Source organism: Coptis chinensis, chromosome 8, assembly GCF_015680905.1.
Source record: "Coptis chinensis isolate HL-2020 chromosome 8, ASM1568090v1, whole genome shotgun sequence".
NCBI classification, from domain to species: Eukaryota; Viridiplantae; Streptophyta; class Magnoliopsida; order Ranunculales; family Ranunculaceae; genus Coptis; species Coptis chinensis.
In genome coordinates, this window is record NC_141463.1 from 28,192,382 (window position 1) to 28,207,811 (window position 15,430).

The 15,430-nt window shown below is 36.5% G+C and overlaps 1 protein-coding gene and 1 pseudogene across 1 annotated transcript; one reads left to right on the top strand and one right to left on the bottom strand.

Annotated features, from left to right (window-relative positions):
• Positions 1 to 418: 418 nt before the first annotated feature.
• Positions 419 to 13,148, top strand: LOC147480918 (plasma membrane ATPase 1-like; annotated as a pseudogene).
• Positions 13,149 to 13,611: 463 nt separating this feature from the next.
• Positions 13,612 to 14,418, bottom strand: LOC147480919 (uncharacterized). The gene has a single exon (XM_086578782.1). It carries the CDS (start codon positions 14,416 to 14,418, stop codon positions 13,612 to 13,614), a length of 807 nt encoding a protein of 268 aa, XP_086434908.1.
• Positions 14,419 to 15,430: the final 1,012 nt, after the last annotated feature.

Consider the following 15,430-nt stretch of genomic DNA (forward strand, 5'->3'; position numbering starts at 1 on the left):
TGTCAGGTTAGTTAAAATAAACATCAATATACTTTTTGCTTATCATAAATATTTCTCTTTTCATCTATTTACTTTTAAAAACACATCTGTTCCTCCTCTTTAAACTACTAGGGTTAGGGTTAGGGTTTTGAGTTTGAACGTTTTATTTGTACATCCTTATACGAACTAGACTTTGAATTAAAATTTTTGACAGTATGGCTAAGAGAAAAACTTGTATTAACTTTAGGCGCACCCTCTCAAAACGATCCTGGCTTCGACGTCAAGAATGTATACTTTTGAGACACACATCCTTACCTCGAAACCTGACACTGTCACCACGAAACCTCAATACGTGTATAACAAATAATATATTATACAATTATACATAATATATCGACAGTAGTACAGATGAGGGATATAATTCTAATAAAAAATTTCTATTGATACCATCATGTCGAATGAAAATATCGAGTCTGCAACTCGAACCAGCTCTTCTTCCTCAGCCTCGACATTTCAAAGAACTATAACTGATGAACCAGGGTGGTGCCCAACGTATTTGGTTGATGGCTTAGCATGCCATCCTTTCGAGACTGTGGCCTCTGAGTCAGAACGTGAAATTATGGATGACAACAGCATATGGAGTGGTGGTTTGAATCCTCACTTTCTAGAAATACCCAACTTAAATAGAGTTAGAGCTGCATACCAGATACCAGACACTGTCATTCTTTGACATTATGCTGGATGTAGGAAAGGGACTAGATGCCAAAGTGGAGATCCCCAAACAATCATCATTACTGTTGGGCAACTGGCTGCTGGTTTGCGGCTCCCCTTAAGTGACCTCGATCGAGAGGTACTTAACTACCTGACCATTTCTCCTAGCCAAGGCACGTGAAATTTTTGGAGATTGATGTATATTTGCAACTATTATAATTCTCATTTTGAACCCGATGTGTGGAGAACCCAAAGAATCCGGCTTATCGACATTCAAAACCACTACACCTTTGTTGAACGTACTGAAAAGAACAAAAACGGTATATCTGAGCCTATTGGCTATTTTTATCCCAAGAAATGAAGCAACTGACCGGGTATCATAAGAATAAATTGAGATAGCGACTTTAGATGGCGACTATATTCCATCATTATTTCTGGTCAATGGGAGTCATCTACTTCGATCGTTGTTCCCTCTTTGGTTCACCATGTTTTTAATGTTAGAGGTACGTTATTTTACGAACCCATCTTTTGAACCAATCTTTCGCCCCTTCATCTGGAACCTTTTATCTTATTGGTCTACCATTGTGACCTTGTTTTAGTACTAAAACCTTCATCCTCGAGAAGTCTTGGAGAATTCATTCGAGTAATGGAGCTTATGAAAGGAACTGATGAAGAAATATCTGTTAGAACTGGTGCTGATAAATATGGCAATCCAGCTCCGAATGTCGATTTACCAGATGTCGACAACTATGTTGCTCCCTTATACACTTTAGAGAGTAATGTGCTTAGAGGCAAATATCCTTCACCTCCCCAACCTGTTATCCCTTCCAAAACTGCTCCATTTTCATTACAGCCTTGTTCGTATGAAAAAAGATTCAGAAAAACTTTTGATTCTTTTGAATTGTCTGCTAACACTCCTCGATGTTATTTTGATTATATGATAAATGGTTTTAAAATGACTGAAGATCTCTTTCCAAAAATCAAACAAGAAATTCTTGACTTCTATAATTATCCACTTTTGCAAGATGTGTTTGATCATCAGTACTTATTATACACAGATATGGCATCTCGCATTCCTCATGTTTAAGACAAATCAACCAAATCCCTGAACAAGTTTCTGAATGCAAAAAAATCAACAGGTGGCAGTTCCTCCCAGGCTCCTACCTCTTCAAAAGAAAAAAAATGTCGATACTGGTCTTCGTCAAAAGAAAAGGAAAGAACCTTGTTCCACTGACACGCCACCAACCTCGAAGAGGACTAAGGTTGCAAAAACTACCACCACTATTGCACCTGTCCTTGTGCCTACCAAATTTTCAGCTATTCCAGCCACTCATAAACCCACTGCTTCTGGTTCTTCTTCTCCGTCTGAAATTTTTGTAGCTGATTTTGTCCTTCAAAACCAGAAAAGGGTTCTGAAATCTGCTTCTTTATTTTATGATCCTCCAACACCTGGACTCGGAGAAGCTCTTGTTATGAATACAATTCTTCCTCGAGATAGATCAGCTATGGCTGAAATTGTCACAACTGAACGATTTCAAATTTTGTGTTCTTCCCTCGAAAAAGTAAGTATATACCTTTGGCCTTACTCTTATATCGGTTTTCCCATTATTTATAGTGTACTCATCTACTATATCTTAATTCCAAGCTAAAGTTGTTGCTGTCAGTCAGTTTGAGCATGATATGGGTACCTTTCGCCTTCTCAGGGAAGACAATGACAAATTGAAAAAAGAGAAAGAAAAATTCCAACATTCTTTTGAAGAAAAAGAAAAAACATGCTCTCACTTGCTCCCAACTCAATGTTGCGCATGCCGATATGAAGAAATTCATTGATGAGAATACCGAGTTGATTAAGAAATTGAAGAACTCTTATGCTGACATGGAGACGAACCTCAAACAGGAAAAAACAAAGACAGCTGGACTTGAGGCAGACTTAAAAAAGCTAATCTCGAGCTGGTTGCAGCTGAGGACAATATGAAATATTACGTTTCAACTATGAAGAGTTTTAGATCATATCTTCCTGCTGATGTTATTACTGAATACAACCTTGATTCTGACGATGAGAGAGATATGTCGTCCGAAACTACTGCCCTTGATCTTGAGAAAGATGTTGTCAAATCTGCTAGCCCTGTCACTGAGGCTATCGAGACCGAGAAAAATAATACTAATGATAATGTGGCCATCCCACCTCTTGATCTTGATTCATTTCGTCTTGATTCTTCTACCTTAGAGGGAATCAATATGCTTGCTGGTGTCAACCTAGAACTTGAAGCCAGATGCAACGTTCTCAGTCCACCCAAAAATTTCACCCCGAGCTGAAATTTGCTCCCCTTTGTAATATTGATACAACGATCTGTCTTCTTTTCTTAAACTTGGTTCGATATATGAAATAGATCTCTTTTTCTCTTTTTGGCTTATTTAATATTTACAACTTGTCTATTAGTAGCCTTTATTTTTGCACATAAAAATTCTACTTTTGATACCACTCCACTTAAAAATAGTATCAATTGATACTTAGTAATATTTTGAAAAGAAAATTCGACTTTCGATACCATTCCAACTAAAAATAGTATCAATTGATACTTAGTAATATTTTTAAAAGAAAATTTGATTTTCAATACCACTCCACTTTAAAAGCAGTATCAATTGATACTTAGTAATATTTTGGAAATAAAATTCGACTTTTGATACCACTCCAACTAAAAGCAGTATCAATTGGTACTTAGTAATATTTTGGAAATAAAATTCGACTTTCGATACCACTCCAACTAAAAGCAGTATCAATTGGTACTTAGTAATATTTTGGAAATAAAATTTGACTTTCGATACCACTCCAACTAAAAGCAGTATCAATTGATACTTAGTAATATTTTGGAAATAAAATTCGACTTTCGATACCACTCCAACTAAAAACAGTATCAATTGATACTTAGTAATATTTTGGAAAGAAAATTTGACTTTCGATACCACTCAAACTAAAAGCAGTATCAATTGATACTTAGTAATATTTTGAAAAGAAAATTTGACTTTCGATACCACTCCACTTTATAAGCAGTATCAATTGATACTTAGTAATATTTTGGAAATAAAATTCGACTTTTGATACCACTCCAACTAAAATCAGTATCAATTGATGCTTAGTAATATTTTTGACCTGGTATCGAGATGAGAATCTACAGATCACCAGGATATTTTGTTTGACCTGGTACAGATACCAGGATTCGAACTCGTCACTTTGCTTAAATTCTACTTTGGTAATGAACCGTGTAACATTTATTCAATGTAAACATTCATTTTTATCAATAAATAAACTCAACCAACTGAGTCTCAGTCTAACATGCATTTAAACTTTATCAACATTTAAACCTAAACTTTCCCGCACCCAAGAATTACTTTTTCATTAACTCTCCTTATTCTCTTAATAATTCACATTAAATTATCTCGTTTTCTTGTAAATCCCCATTAAATTACCTCGTTTTTATAATTTTTACTACTATAAAAAGACCATCATTTGCATGATTCTGAAAACATCTTCTGTAAACCTCTTTCTAAAAATACCCAATCCTAACAAGAAAAAAATGTCTCTTACCTCAAACTTTTTTATAATTCTTGCCATTTTTATGGTTCTCCCAGACTGGCCTTATTGGTCTGACTGTCCTACCACCGATTACTCAGATGACTACGAAGAACAAGAAGAAAAAGATGAAGAAGAAGAAGACAGAAAAAGCAGAAACAGAAGAGGAATATGAAAATGAATGGCTTCGCGACCCGTACTGTTATGAAAAGGATAATGATGAAGATGATGGTGATGGTGACGATGACGATGGTGATGACGAGGATGAAGATGAGGACGAGGATGATGACGATGAAGATGAAGATTAACGTTTTTCTTTAAGTTATTTTAGTGTTTCCTTTAATGTGTAACAGCCTTGTTTGGCCTATGTTTTTCTTATTCTAATGAATTATTATCCTCCTACTATTGCTTTACCAACAAGCTTTCATTACAATAAAAAGAACGAATATGAATTTCGATATTATTCCCCTGATATATTTGGAATTGAAAAATATGAAAGAAAGGTATTCCTTATTGTGACATACCTTAGGCATCTGCCTCCTTTTACTTTGACCTGGTATCAAGCATACGATACCACACATGCAAAAAAATTCATAACGATCTTGAGCTGATATCAATATCTTTGCTAATACCAGTATTATTCTCACGATTTTGATCTAATATCAACATCACTGCCACTACCAGGATTTTTATCACGATCTTGACTTGATATCGATCCTCCTATCAATACCAGAATTTTTTTACCCGAACTCGACATTGCTGCCAAGAACTAGATTTTTTTACCCGAACTCCACATTCCTGTCAAGAACTGGATTTTTTTACCCGAACTCGATATTTCTGCCAAGAACTGGATTTTTTTACCCGAACTCGACATTGCTATCAAGAACTGGATTTTTTTATCCGAACTCGCATCGCTGCCAAGAACTGGATTTTTTTACCCGAACTCGACATTGTTGTCAAGAACTGGATTTTTTGACCTGGTATCGAGATGAGGATCTACAGATCACCAGGGTTTAGGTTTGACCTGGTATCGAGATGAGGATCTACAGATCACTAGGTTTTTGATTGACCTGCTATCAATATATAATTCTAGAAATACGAGTATCTATGATATTTGCATAGATATTGCTTTTGGAAATAACAATCTCTTTATTAAATGTATAACTTTTGAGAACAAACACATGATGATACTCATCAGAATATTCGTTATTGATAAAATGCTTTTAAATTACTTACATTTTAAAGCTTTGGTAATATTACACCTTCAACCATTTTTAAGTAGTAAGCTCCATTGATTCCTACTTTGTGAATGATGTAAGGCCCGTCCCAGCTTCCTGCTAGTTTGCCAGCCCCTTTCTCTTTAGTTGCTTGAGTAACCACTTTCAAGACCAAATCACCTTCTTGAAAATGTCTTTCTCTCACTTTCTTGTTGAAAGCTTTTCTGAGTTGTCGATGGTATGTGTCGAGCCTTAATCTTGCTTGGTCTCTTATTTCCTCGAGATTGAGGACTTCTGCTGCCATTACTTCATTATTTTGGTCAGTCGTTAAGACTTTAGTTCTGGATGTCGATACCACCATTTTTGATGGGGTGACAACTTCCATTCCATAACCTAGTGTAAAAGGAGATTCACCCGTGGCAGTTCGAGGTGTCGTTTTATAAGTCTATAGAACACTATTTAACTCATCCACCCAAAGACTTTTCTTGTCTTCCGGCTGTTTCTTGATATTATCAATAATGGTTTTATTTGTTGCTTCTGCTTGCCCGTTACCCTGAGCATAATATGGTGATGATGTGAAATGCTTCACCTTGTATGATTCAAAGAAAGCTTTTACCTTTCCTCCCTCGAATTGTGGCCTATTATCCAATATAATGGCATATGGCAACCCATATCGACATATTACTCTTTCGAAAAGAAAATCTTATCATAGCTTGCTCCTTTATGTGTTGTAAGGTTATGGCCTCTACCCATTTGGTGAAATAGTCTGTGACCGCGAGCATGAATCGCCTTTTCCCTCTTCTAGGAGCTAAAGGTCCAACAATGTTCATTCCCCATAGCACAAAAGGCCATGGGTTCAATACACAGTGCAACTCTTCAGCTGGAACGTGTATAGACTTTCCATGTATTTAGCATTGCATACATTTTTTAGCATAACAAAGACAATCCCTTTGCATTTGAGGCTAAAATTATCCTTGCCTCATGATTTTATTCGTCAATGACCTTCCAGCTGAATGGTTCCCACACTCTCCTTCGTATAATTCTACATTGATTAAATGTGCCTCTTCAGGTGATATACATTTGAGATGTGGACCTCCAGGATTCTTTCGATATAGCTCATTATCAATCAATACATATCTTTGTGCTCCATATTTGATTTTTCTGGCCTCATTTTTGTCTTCAGGCACTTTTCCCTCAGATAAGTATGATAGATATGCTTCCATCCATGACGCCCCTAGTGTATTGATTTCTATAACCTCTGGTTTGTTGACATCGATGCTTGGCCGCTTTTCTGGACACTGATGTGCAAAGTGTGATAAGCACCCAAAACTGTAATATGAAGCCCCATTGAGACATATAAATTTGGTTAATTATGTGTTTAATAATCATGAAATGAGTATATTTTCGTACTTTTGTAGGTATTCGCAGTAAACATGAAAATATTTGTTAAACCTGTGTTAAAGCACGGGGAACGATGTATATATGAATTCTTCCAAATCAGCCATGTGAATCCCAACAAATTCGCACAGAAGCATCAAACTTCCGAAGCTCCTACCTCTTGAACCAGGACCCCGAATGCGACAAGTGAGCTGCTCAGACAATCAGGGCGATGAACTCTACACATAGGAGGGAAGTTGTAAAATTATCAAAAAATTGGACCGCCACTGAACTGCATGTGGACCCACTATGCGGGCCCACAAGATTTGATGAGTCATCATACAAGTCAAGACAAAGGTGCAAATAATTGGTGCAAAAGTGACACTTTGCATGTAGTTAATAAAGTTAGATGAGATTAGGTGTTAATAGTGAAAAAAGATAGGTGTCACTTTGTTGTGGATTGTGTGGTTAAAAAGGAAGTAAATATGGTTTGGTGTTTCACGTGGGAGGAAAGGAGATTTCTCTCAAATGGAGAAGAAAACAAAACAAGGGGGGACACTCCATTTACTCCCTTGACTTCTTTTCCTTTACCATGCATTATTTTAGTTCCTTAGTCTTAGTTTGTATTTAGTTTTAGTTTTGGAACAAAAAAATAGCTTGTAATAGTTTTAATGGAGAAAACTTTGTGTTCCTCTTGAAAATAAATCTCACTTCTTCATGCAAGTGAGTTCATATATATATATATAGTTTCTTTTTCTTCTTGTTCTCCCTCTCTCTTTTTACATTTATATTCCACACTTATCATATTTTTCTTCCAAGGAACATGAGCTAAACCTTCCCTTGTGGGGAGTTAATGATGCTCAAGTGAGGGATAACCTTTGTATTTGATTTTAGTAAGTTGTTTAGGAAGAACAACTAGACCTACATCCTATCCCAAAATGGTAGTTGGTGTAGAGTCTAGTTAGGAATCAAAGTGATGAGATTAGAGATAAGTCATTGCTTTGGTTCTACATGCTATCATGTATGATCTTAGAGATGAGTCATATACATTAGGGATCAAGTTAATTTTTATTAGGACTTGTCTAAGAGTCCTAGGAAGATTAAGATGCACTTACTAAAAATCAAATAATAGAGGTTATTTTCACATGAGAAAAAGTTAACTCTCCACTTTTGTCTTAGTAAATTTTTATTCTTGTTTTAGTTGCATGTTACGTAACTTAAGTTTGTTTTATTTTGTGCATTAAAAGAAACCAAGTATGTAGTTAGTAGTAATGAAATCTTAACTAAACTTACTCACTAGTTTCCAAAGAGCAAAACCAAGATGTAAGTGGTCCTAGAACTTAGGTTGGTTCGAATCCCTACTTAAAAACTATACACACACACTACCAAAAAAACGGGTTTACCCGAGAGACGTCATATAGAATAACCGACGGCTTCTGTGTGTAGGAAGTTCTATGCGCATTTTGTCTGTCGGGTATAATTTGGCCATCTGTCGGGTATAATCTGGGCATCTCCCTGGGTACCTAATGGTTCTACGAGAGTTATTAACTGTTGGCATATCTCTTCCAAATACCAGGCCCAACCAAACTAATTTCACTTCCTACCTAAAATATTTGGTAAAACTAAAATAACAAAAAAAAACCCCTAAAATTGTTATCCCTCTCTCACTCACGCTTGTTGTAGCCGCTTCACTGTCTCTCTCTTTCCCACTCCAAAAAGGTACACCCACTCTATCCAATCTCAAAATGTCAATAATTCTCCCTCCCCTCCAATTGGCCATCTAACATATGAAATTAGATTCATTATTTTTCAGAAATCTAGGGTTTTCACCCCTTTTATTTTTGTTTCGGTAATTTCCGTTCATTTCAATCCAAATTTTTTAGAAAATTTCGATATTGAAACCCGATTTTTGAAAATTTCCGTTCGAGCTTCAATTTGTAAAAATGCTTTACATTTGTGAAGACGAGACTTCGGTACACGATTTCAATCCGAGAAATTGAAGATAAGAACTGGTACGGTTATTATTTTCATTTTTTATTGCCTAATGTTTATATTATTTCTACTACAAATGATGTTAGTGTTAATTCGAGAATGATTGTTCCAAACCGATTGTTTTAGTTACTAATGGTGATGGTATTGGTGCTATTGGACTTCATCGTTCTTGTCGAGGCATTGGTTGGAGTGGGTCTTTTAATGTTCATGTCTACACTCCTCAATTGTGGGTTTTCTTATGTTTTGTTTGATTTTATTTGTTTTAGTATTTTTGGGTTTTCAGTTGCTATTGATTTGATGCGATGATCTATCGGTTTGAAACAATGTAATACGCTTATAGTGGGAACTTCACCTCTGAATTGGCTCCCATCACCTAGCTCAACAGTTTGTTTGTCGGGTTTGTCGAGTACTTTTCAAGGTTTTTAATTTCGATTTTGTGTGGTTTACAAAATTTGATAACAGATGATGCCTCCTCGAATTTAACTAATGTAGGGAGCCATCACGAAGATAATGATAGCAATAGAGGAAATGGCAGGTATGGATGTGCTTTGCGGTGATAAAACGAACTTTGACCACTGAACAAGCTCTCGATGAACGAAATCTTATTGAGGTTAGGCCGGATAATACCGGGCGTGGTTTGTTCTTTTTCTAACCCGACATACGCTCGAATATAGACCGATAGATCCGCATGATATTCTTTTGTTCAGATTTTCTTGAAGTCGTGTTAAAGGAAGTTGTGGATTTGGTACTTGTTTATCTCTTCTTTTTCATGTAAAGTACATTTTTTAGTTTTTGATGAGTTTTGTGATGTTTTGAGTGGGGAAAACATACCCATTGAAGAAGTATTTGAGAATTTGAGATGTAGTAAAGATGGTTTAACAAGTCTTTGGTCTTTGAAGAGATTAGTAATTTTTGGTCATAACAAGTTAGAGGAAAAGAAGGTTTGTTTCATTGACACTCTTCTATATGCCATTTGTTTTATTCATTTTGCTTCAAAATTTGATCTTTATTTCATTTCTATGTGTTTATAGGAAAGTAAGTTTTTGAAGTTATTAGGCTTCATGTGGAACCCTTTGTCTTGGGTCATGGAAGCAAAATACAATTATGGCTATAGCACTAGCAAATGGAGGGTGAGCTTAAATTATGTGTTTTATGAAGTTGTTTGTTTGTTTTATGTGATTTTGTTCTGATTTTTAAGAATTGTGTTGCGGGGAAAGCCTCGACCGGCAAGATTTTGTGGGGATTATTACTCTACTTGTTATTAACTCAACGATTAGCTTCATTGAGGAAAATAATGCCGAAATGCCGCAGCTCTTAGAAGCCGCCTAGCCCCTAAGGCTAAGGTACTAGATTGAACAGATTTTGCTTATACTGAGGTTTTCTGTTTGCATTTAGTTGTTTTCTTCAATCGATCCGTTTTAATTTTAAGTTGCATCCGATAATTATAGTTGTTGTTTAGAATCTATTTTAAAGAAGTTATGAACACCATTGGTTTTAAAAGGCTTTTTCAAGCGAAATCTGCTTTTGGAAGCCGACTTTTAGTTGTTTGGAGTTGGTATAGTTTTCAGATTATGCCTAATGATGAGAAATTCAGTGTTGGGTTTAGATAAAGAATAAACTAGAATTTGAGTGATGGGGTCATTTAGGTGAAAATAATGATATTTTAGGCTTGATAGTAGTAAGTCAGTGATATTCTAAGTGAAGAGTAAAAATAATAAGTTGAGTGACGTTTTTGAATTTGTTTCATTTCCATGTGGTATCTAAAATTGTTATGGGTTCATGAAACTAAAATAGGTACTTCGAGATGGAAAGTGGAACGAAGAAGATGCAACAGTTCTTGTTCTTGGAGATGTCATCAGTATAAAACTTGGAGACATAATACCAGCCGATGCTCGTCTCCTCGAGGGAGACCCGTTAAAAATTGACCAGGTGACTCTACTATCTAATGATCGTCCCTTTTTAAAATTCATTATGCAATCGAGAATACCCATCCACCCTCTTAAAATTCTGATCTGTTCTCCTTTGAATTTTCAGTCTTTCTAACAGGGAGTCCCTTCCTCAGAACAAAGGGCCGAGGAGATGGTGTTTACTCTGGCTCTACATGCAAACAAGGTGAGCTTGAAGCTGTTGTGATCACCACTGGTGTTCATACCTTCTTCGGAAAAGCTGCCCATCTTGTAGACTCCACAAATCAAGTTGGCCATTTCCAAAAGGTAAGTAATATAGAAAAAGAAAATTTCTTGTTGAAGTGATTTATCTATATTCCTATTCACTTTTCTGTGCTAGTTTTATATCTGTATATACACTACTTCTTAGGTCTTAATTGCTATTGGGAACTTCTGTATATGTTCCATTGTCGTGGGAATGATTATAGAGATCATCGTCATTCTGGAATATAGACCTGATAGATCTGCATGATATTCTTTTGTTCAGATTTTCATGAAAGGAGTAAACCCAGATAGCGTCGTTCTGATGGCAGCCAAAGCTTCTCGTGTGGAGAATCAGGATGCAATAGACGCTGCTATAGTTGGAATGCTGGCTGATCCAAAGGAGGTAAGTGGACGAACCATCTTATTGTGAAAAAGATTTTTATTTTTATTTTAAAATTTTATTTGTAGTTTATTACCTCTGTTCTTTTCCCCATATTTTCTTTTGGCTGACTTGTCCCTTTCTCCTCCTGCCAATAGGTGCGAGCTGGTATTCGTGAGATTCACTTCCTTTCATTCAATCCGACTGACAAGCGAACAACTTTAACTTATATTGACAGTGAAGGCAAAATGCATCGTGTCAGTAAGGGTGCACCTGAGCAGGTAAATTCGTCTACCTACGCATTTATTTTGGCTCTATATTGTTATTTTTTTATTTTGTCATTTTCTTCGCTATCTGGATCAATTACTTGATTTTATTTATTTATTTTTGTTCTTTTTTTGACTTGTGTCAGGTGATCAGTTGGCAATAGCAAAGGAAACAGTCGCATCATCCGAATGGGAACGAATATGTACCCTTCATCCGCTCTACTAGGTCAGAACAAGGATGAATCAATTGCAGCCTTGCCTATTGATGATCTAATAGAGAAAGTTGATGGTTTTGCTGGTGTCTTCCCTGGTATGGTTCACTATCATCGTATAAGGTGTCAAATTGTCTTATGGGGCTTAAAGTTTGTCTCATTGCGTTTTATTGTTTTAGAGCACAAATATGAGATTGTGAAACACTTGCAAGCGAGGAAACATATATGTGGAATGATTGGTGATCGATGGAGTGAATGATGCTCCTGCCTTTAAGAAGGCTGACATTGGAATAGCAATCGCTGATTCAATTGATGCGGCTCATAGTGCTTCTGACATTGTCCTGACAAAACCTGGCCTAAGTGTCATCATCAGTGTTGTATTGACCAGTAGAGCAATCTTTCAGAGGATGAAAAACTATACGGTGATTTTTTATTCTGTTCATGGTCTAGTATGGATTAGCACTACTTTACATTTATCCTTTCGCCTGCAATTGATTGCCGTTTTTTGTTTTTTTGGATAGTAAATGAAATGAAAACTAGATCATGTTTTGTGTTTTCTTTTCTTGATAACGTTTTTGGTGGTTGCAGATATATGCAGTTTCCATCACAATTCATATTGTGGTAAGCTTCCTAGTAGTCTTAGGGTTATTCACTTACATCATTTGAGTAATGTAATCTGGAAAAGAGTAGGCATACTAGATAGGAGTCTTTTAGATTTCTATCATCAAGTTGTACTGATTCTTGCCTTCTCACCATGATTTTCATTTGACAGTTTGGTTTCATGTTGCTCGCTCTTCTGTGGAAGTTTGATTTTCCACCTTTCATGGTGCTCATCATTGCAATCCTGTGTTATGTGTTGAAAATTGAGCATTGCCAGATGGATTGGAGAAATGGTATATTAGGCAAGGCTCAACAGGAAAGGCAATTTCTAGTCGATTTACTTTCATTCATAAGAAATTATGTTTCCCTCCATGATTAGTAGGTAGATTTCTATTAGAGGCATATCAAATACCTCTCCCAGGAGACGTTACTAGTAATCTTGTGATAGTCAAGTGATCTAGTGGCCAATGTCAGAGATCCAAGCTGGTTAGACATTCAATGGTGGCGTTACTATGTGCTTTAGAGCTGACCAGTCCTAATTTTGAATTTCAGCAGGTTGCTAAACAATTGGTTCTTAGTCATTGCTAGGGTACTAGAGATTACTAAGACTGGTTGCTAGATAGATGGTGTGGTGCTGATTTTTGGTTTCTGAAGGAAGTAATATGTATACTTAGTGAACGACATGTCTTATTCTTGTTTTTTTTTATGAACAAATTGTTTCTTTATGAATACATTAGCGTTTGTAGCATTTGAGTAGGAACTTGCAAGAATGTAATTAGTGCAGGAAAGAATGTAATGTTGGGATACCTGAAACAATTATTATAAGAAATATTTTTTTTTAAAATAAAGAACTAATACCCGACGGATAAAAACTGTCTAATAGCAAACTACCCGACGGCTAGTAGCTGGCATATCCGACGGCTGGTGATAGCTGGTCTAACCGACGGTTCATAACAACAGAACTATCCGACGGTTTTTAACAGTAGGAATATTCAACGGTTTTTAGCAGCAGGAATATCTGACGGTCTTTGACAGCAGCAACTATCTGACGGTTTTTGACAGCCGGCATATCCGACGGTTATTAACAGTAGGAATGTCCGTCGGCAAAGATCTTCAACACCGACGGCCTGTTTTGACCAATAAAAACCGTCGGAAGCCTATGCCAACCGAGCATTTTCTGACGGCCTTGCGGCAATTTTGGCCTGTCGGGTAATACCTTTCGCGACAGCCATAGTCAGTCGGGTAAAGTCGTTCTTTTTGTAGTGACACGAAAATCGTGAGTAAGGAAAATTCTTTGTTTTCGCAATTTGTCCAAGGAAGAGATTCAAATCTCTAACATAGCAAAAGGTGAATATCAAAGTGCGACCCTCGATATTTTCTAACATCGTTGCCATATAAGCTAAGGCGTCTGCATGCCTGTTTTCATTTCTATTGAGGTGCTGAAGCCTTATTTTTCCGAAGTCCTTCAACTTAGTTTTTATAAAACTCAAGTAATCCACCATGTTATCACATCTTGCCAAATATCCTCCATTAATCTGACTAACCACGAGCATCGAGTCACTGAAAATTGATAATTTTTTCACCTTAAGCGATTTGGCCATCTCCAGTTCGGCGATTAAAGCTTCGTACTCAGCCTTGTTGTTCGATGCATGGAAGCCTAAAGTTACTGCTGTTTCGAGCCTTTGATTTTTGGGTGTAACCAATACAACCCCAACACCACATCCCTTACTCCCAGATGATCCATCTACAAATAATTTCCAACCATTTGTTCCAGCCCATGGATGATCTGAATCGATAATATCCTCAGGCTCTTGTAGCATTGAGAACTCCTCCTCTTCCAAGCCCCAACTAGCATCCTCACATGGAAAATCAGCCAAGAAATCGGCTAGTATCTGACTTTTCTCTGATACTCGGTTTTGGTATTCGACACCAAATTCGTTTATTAGTACTGACCATTTTGACATTCTTCCAGATTTGGCAGTTTTTGCCAGAGTCTACTTTAATGGGAGATTCATCATCACAATCATAGAGTGTGATTGAAAATACAGCTTCAGCCTCTGAGATGAGAATAAAAGTGCCAAAGCGTATTTCTCTAGTGTCGAATACCGTGTTTCTTCTTCAAGCATTGTTTTACTTTGAAAATACACGGGTCTTTCAACACCATTTTCAACTTTTACTAACACTGAACTTATAGCAAATTCTGATACAACCAAATAGAAAACAAACTTTCTCCCTTATCTGGCTTAGTAAGCGTCGGCATTTCTTGTAGATATTTTTTTAATTCAGAAAATGCTTCTTCACATTCTTCATTCCAACAAAATTTAATATTCTGTGTAAGCAACTTAAAAAGTGGCTTACATCAATTTGAAGTTCTAGAGATGAACCTGTTGAGCGCAGCTATTCTTCCAGTCATTCTTTGTATCTGCTTTCTAGTTGTTGGTGATGACATTTGTTGAAGCGCTCGTATCTGATCTGGATTTGCATCGATGCCTCGCTTTGTAACAATATATCCCAAAAATTTGCCAGAGTTGACCCCGAAGGTACATTTGTATGGGTTAAGCTTCATATTAAACTCTCACAATATTCGGAATACAGTGTCGAGGTCCTTCACATGATCTTCAGCTTTCATGGACTTTATGACCATATCATCGATATAGACCTCATTCACTTGATGAGCTTCTTAAACATCTTTTCCACTAACCTTTGATAAGTGGCTCCAGCATTTTTCAATCTAAATAGCATTCTAATGAAACAGTATATACCTCCATTAACGACGAATGCCGTTTTTAATTGGTCTATAATAGCCATTAGAATATGAAAATATCCCGAATACCCATCGCAAAAACTGATTAATTCGAAACCAGCTGTTCAATCAACCAGTTTATCTATCATTGGCATCGGATAATGATCTTTATGACACTTCTTATTTACAGAAATCGACACAAATTTGGACTCTACCAACTTTCTTGGGCACTA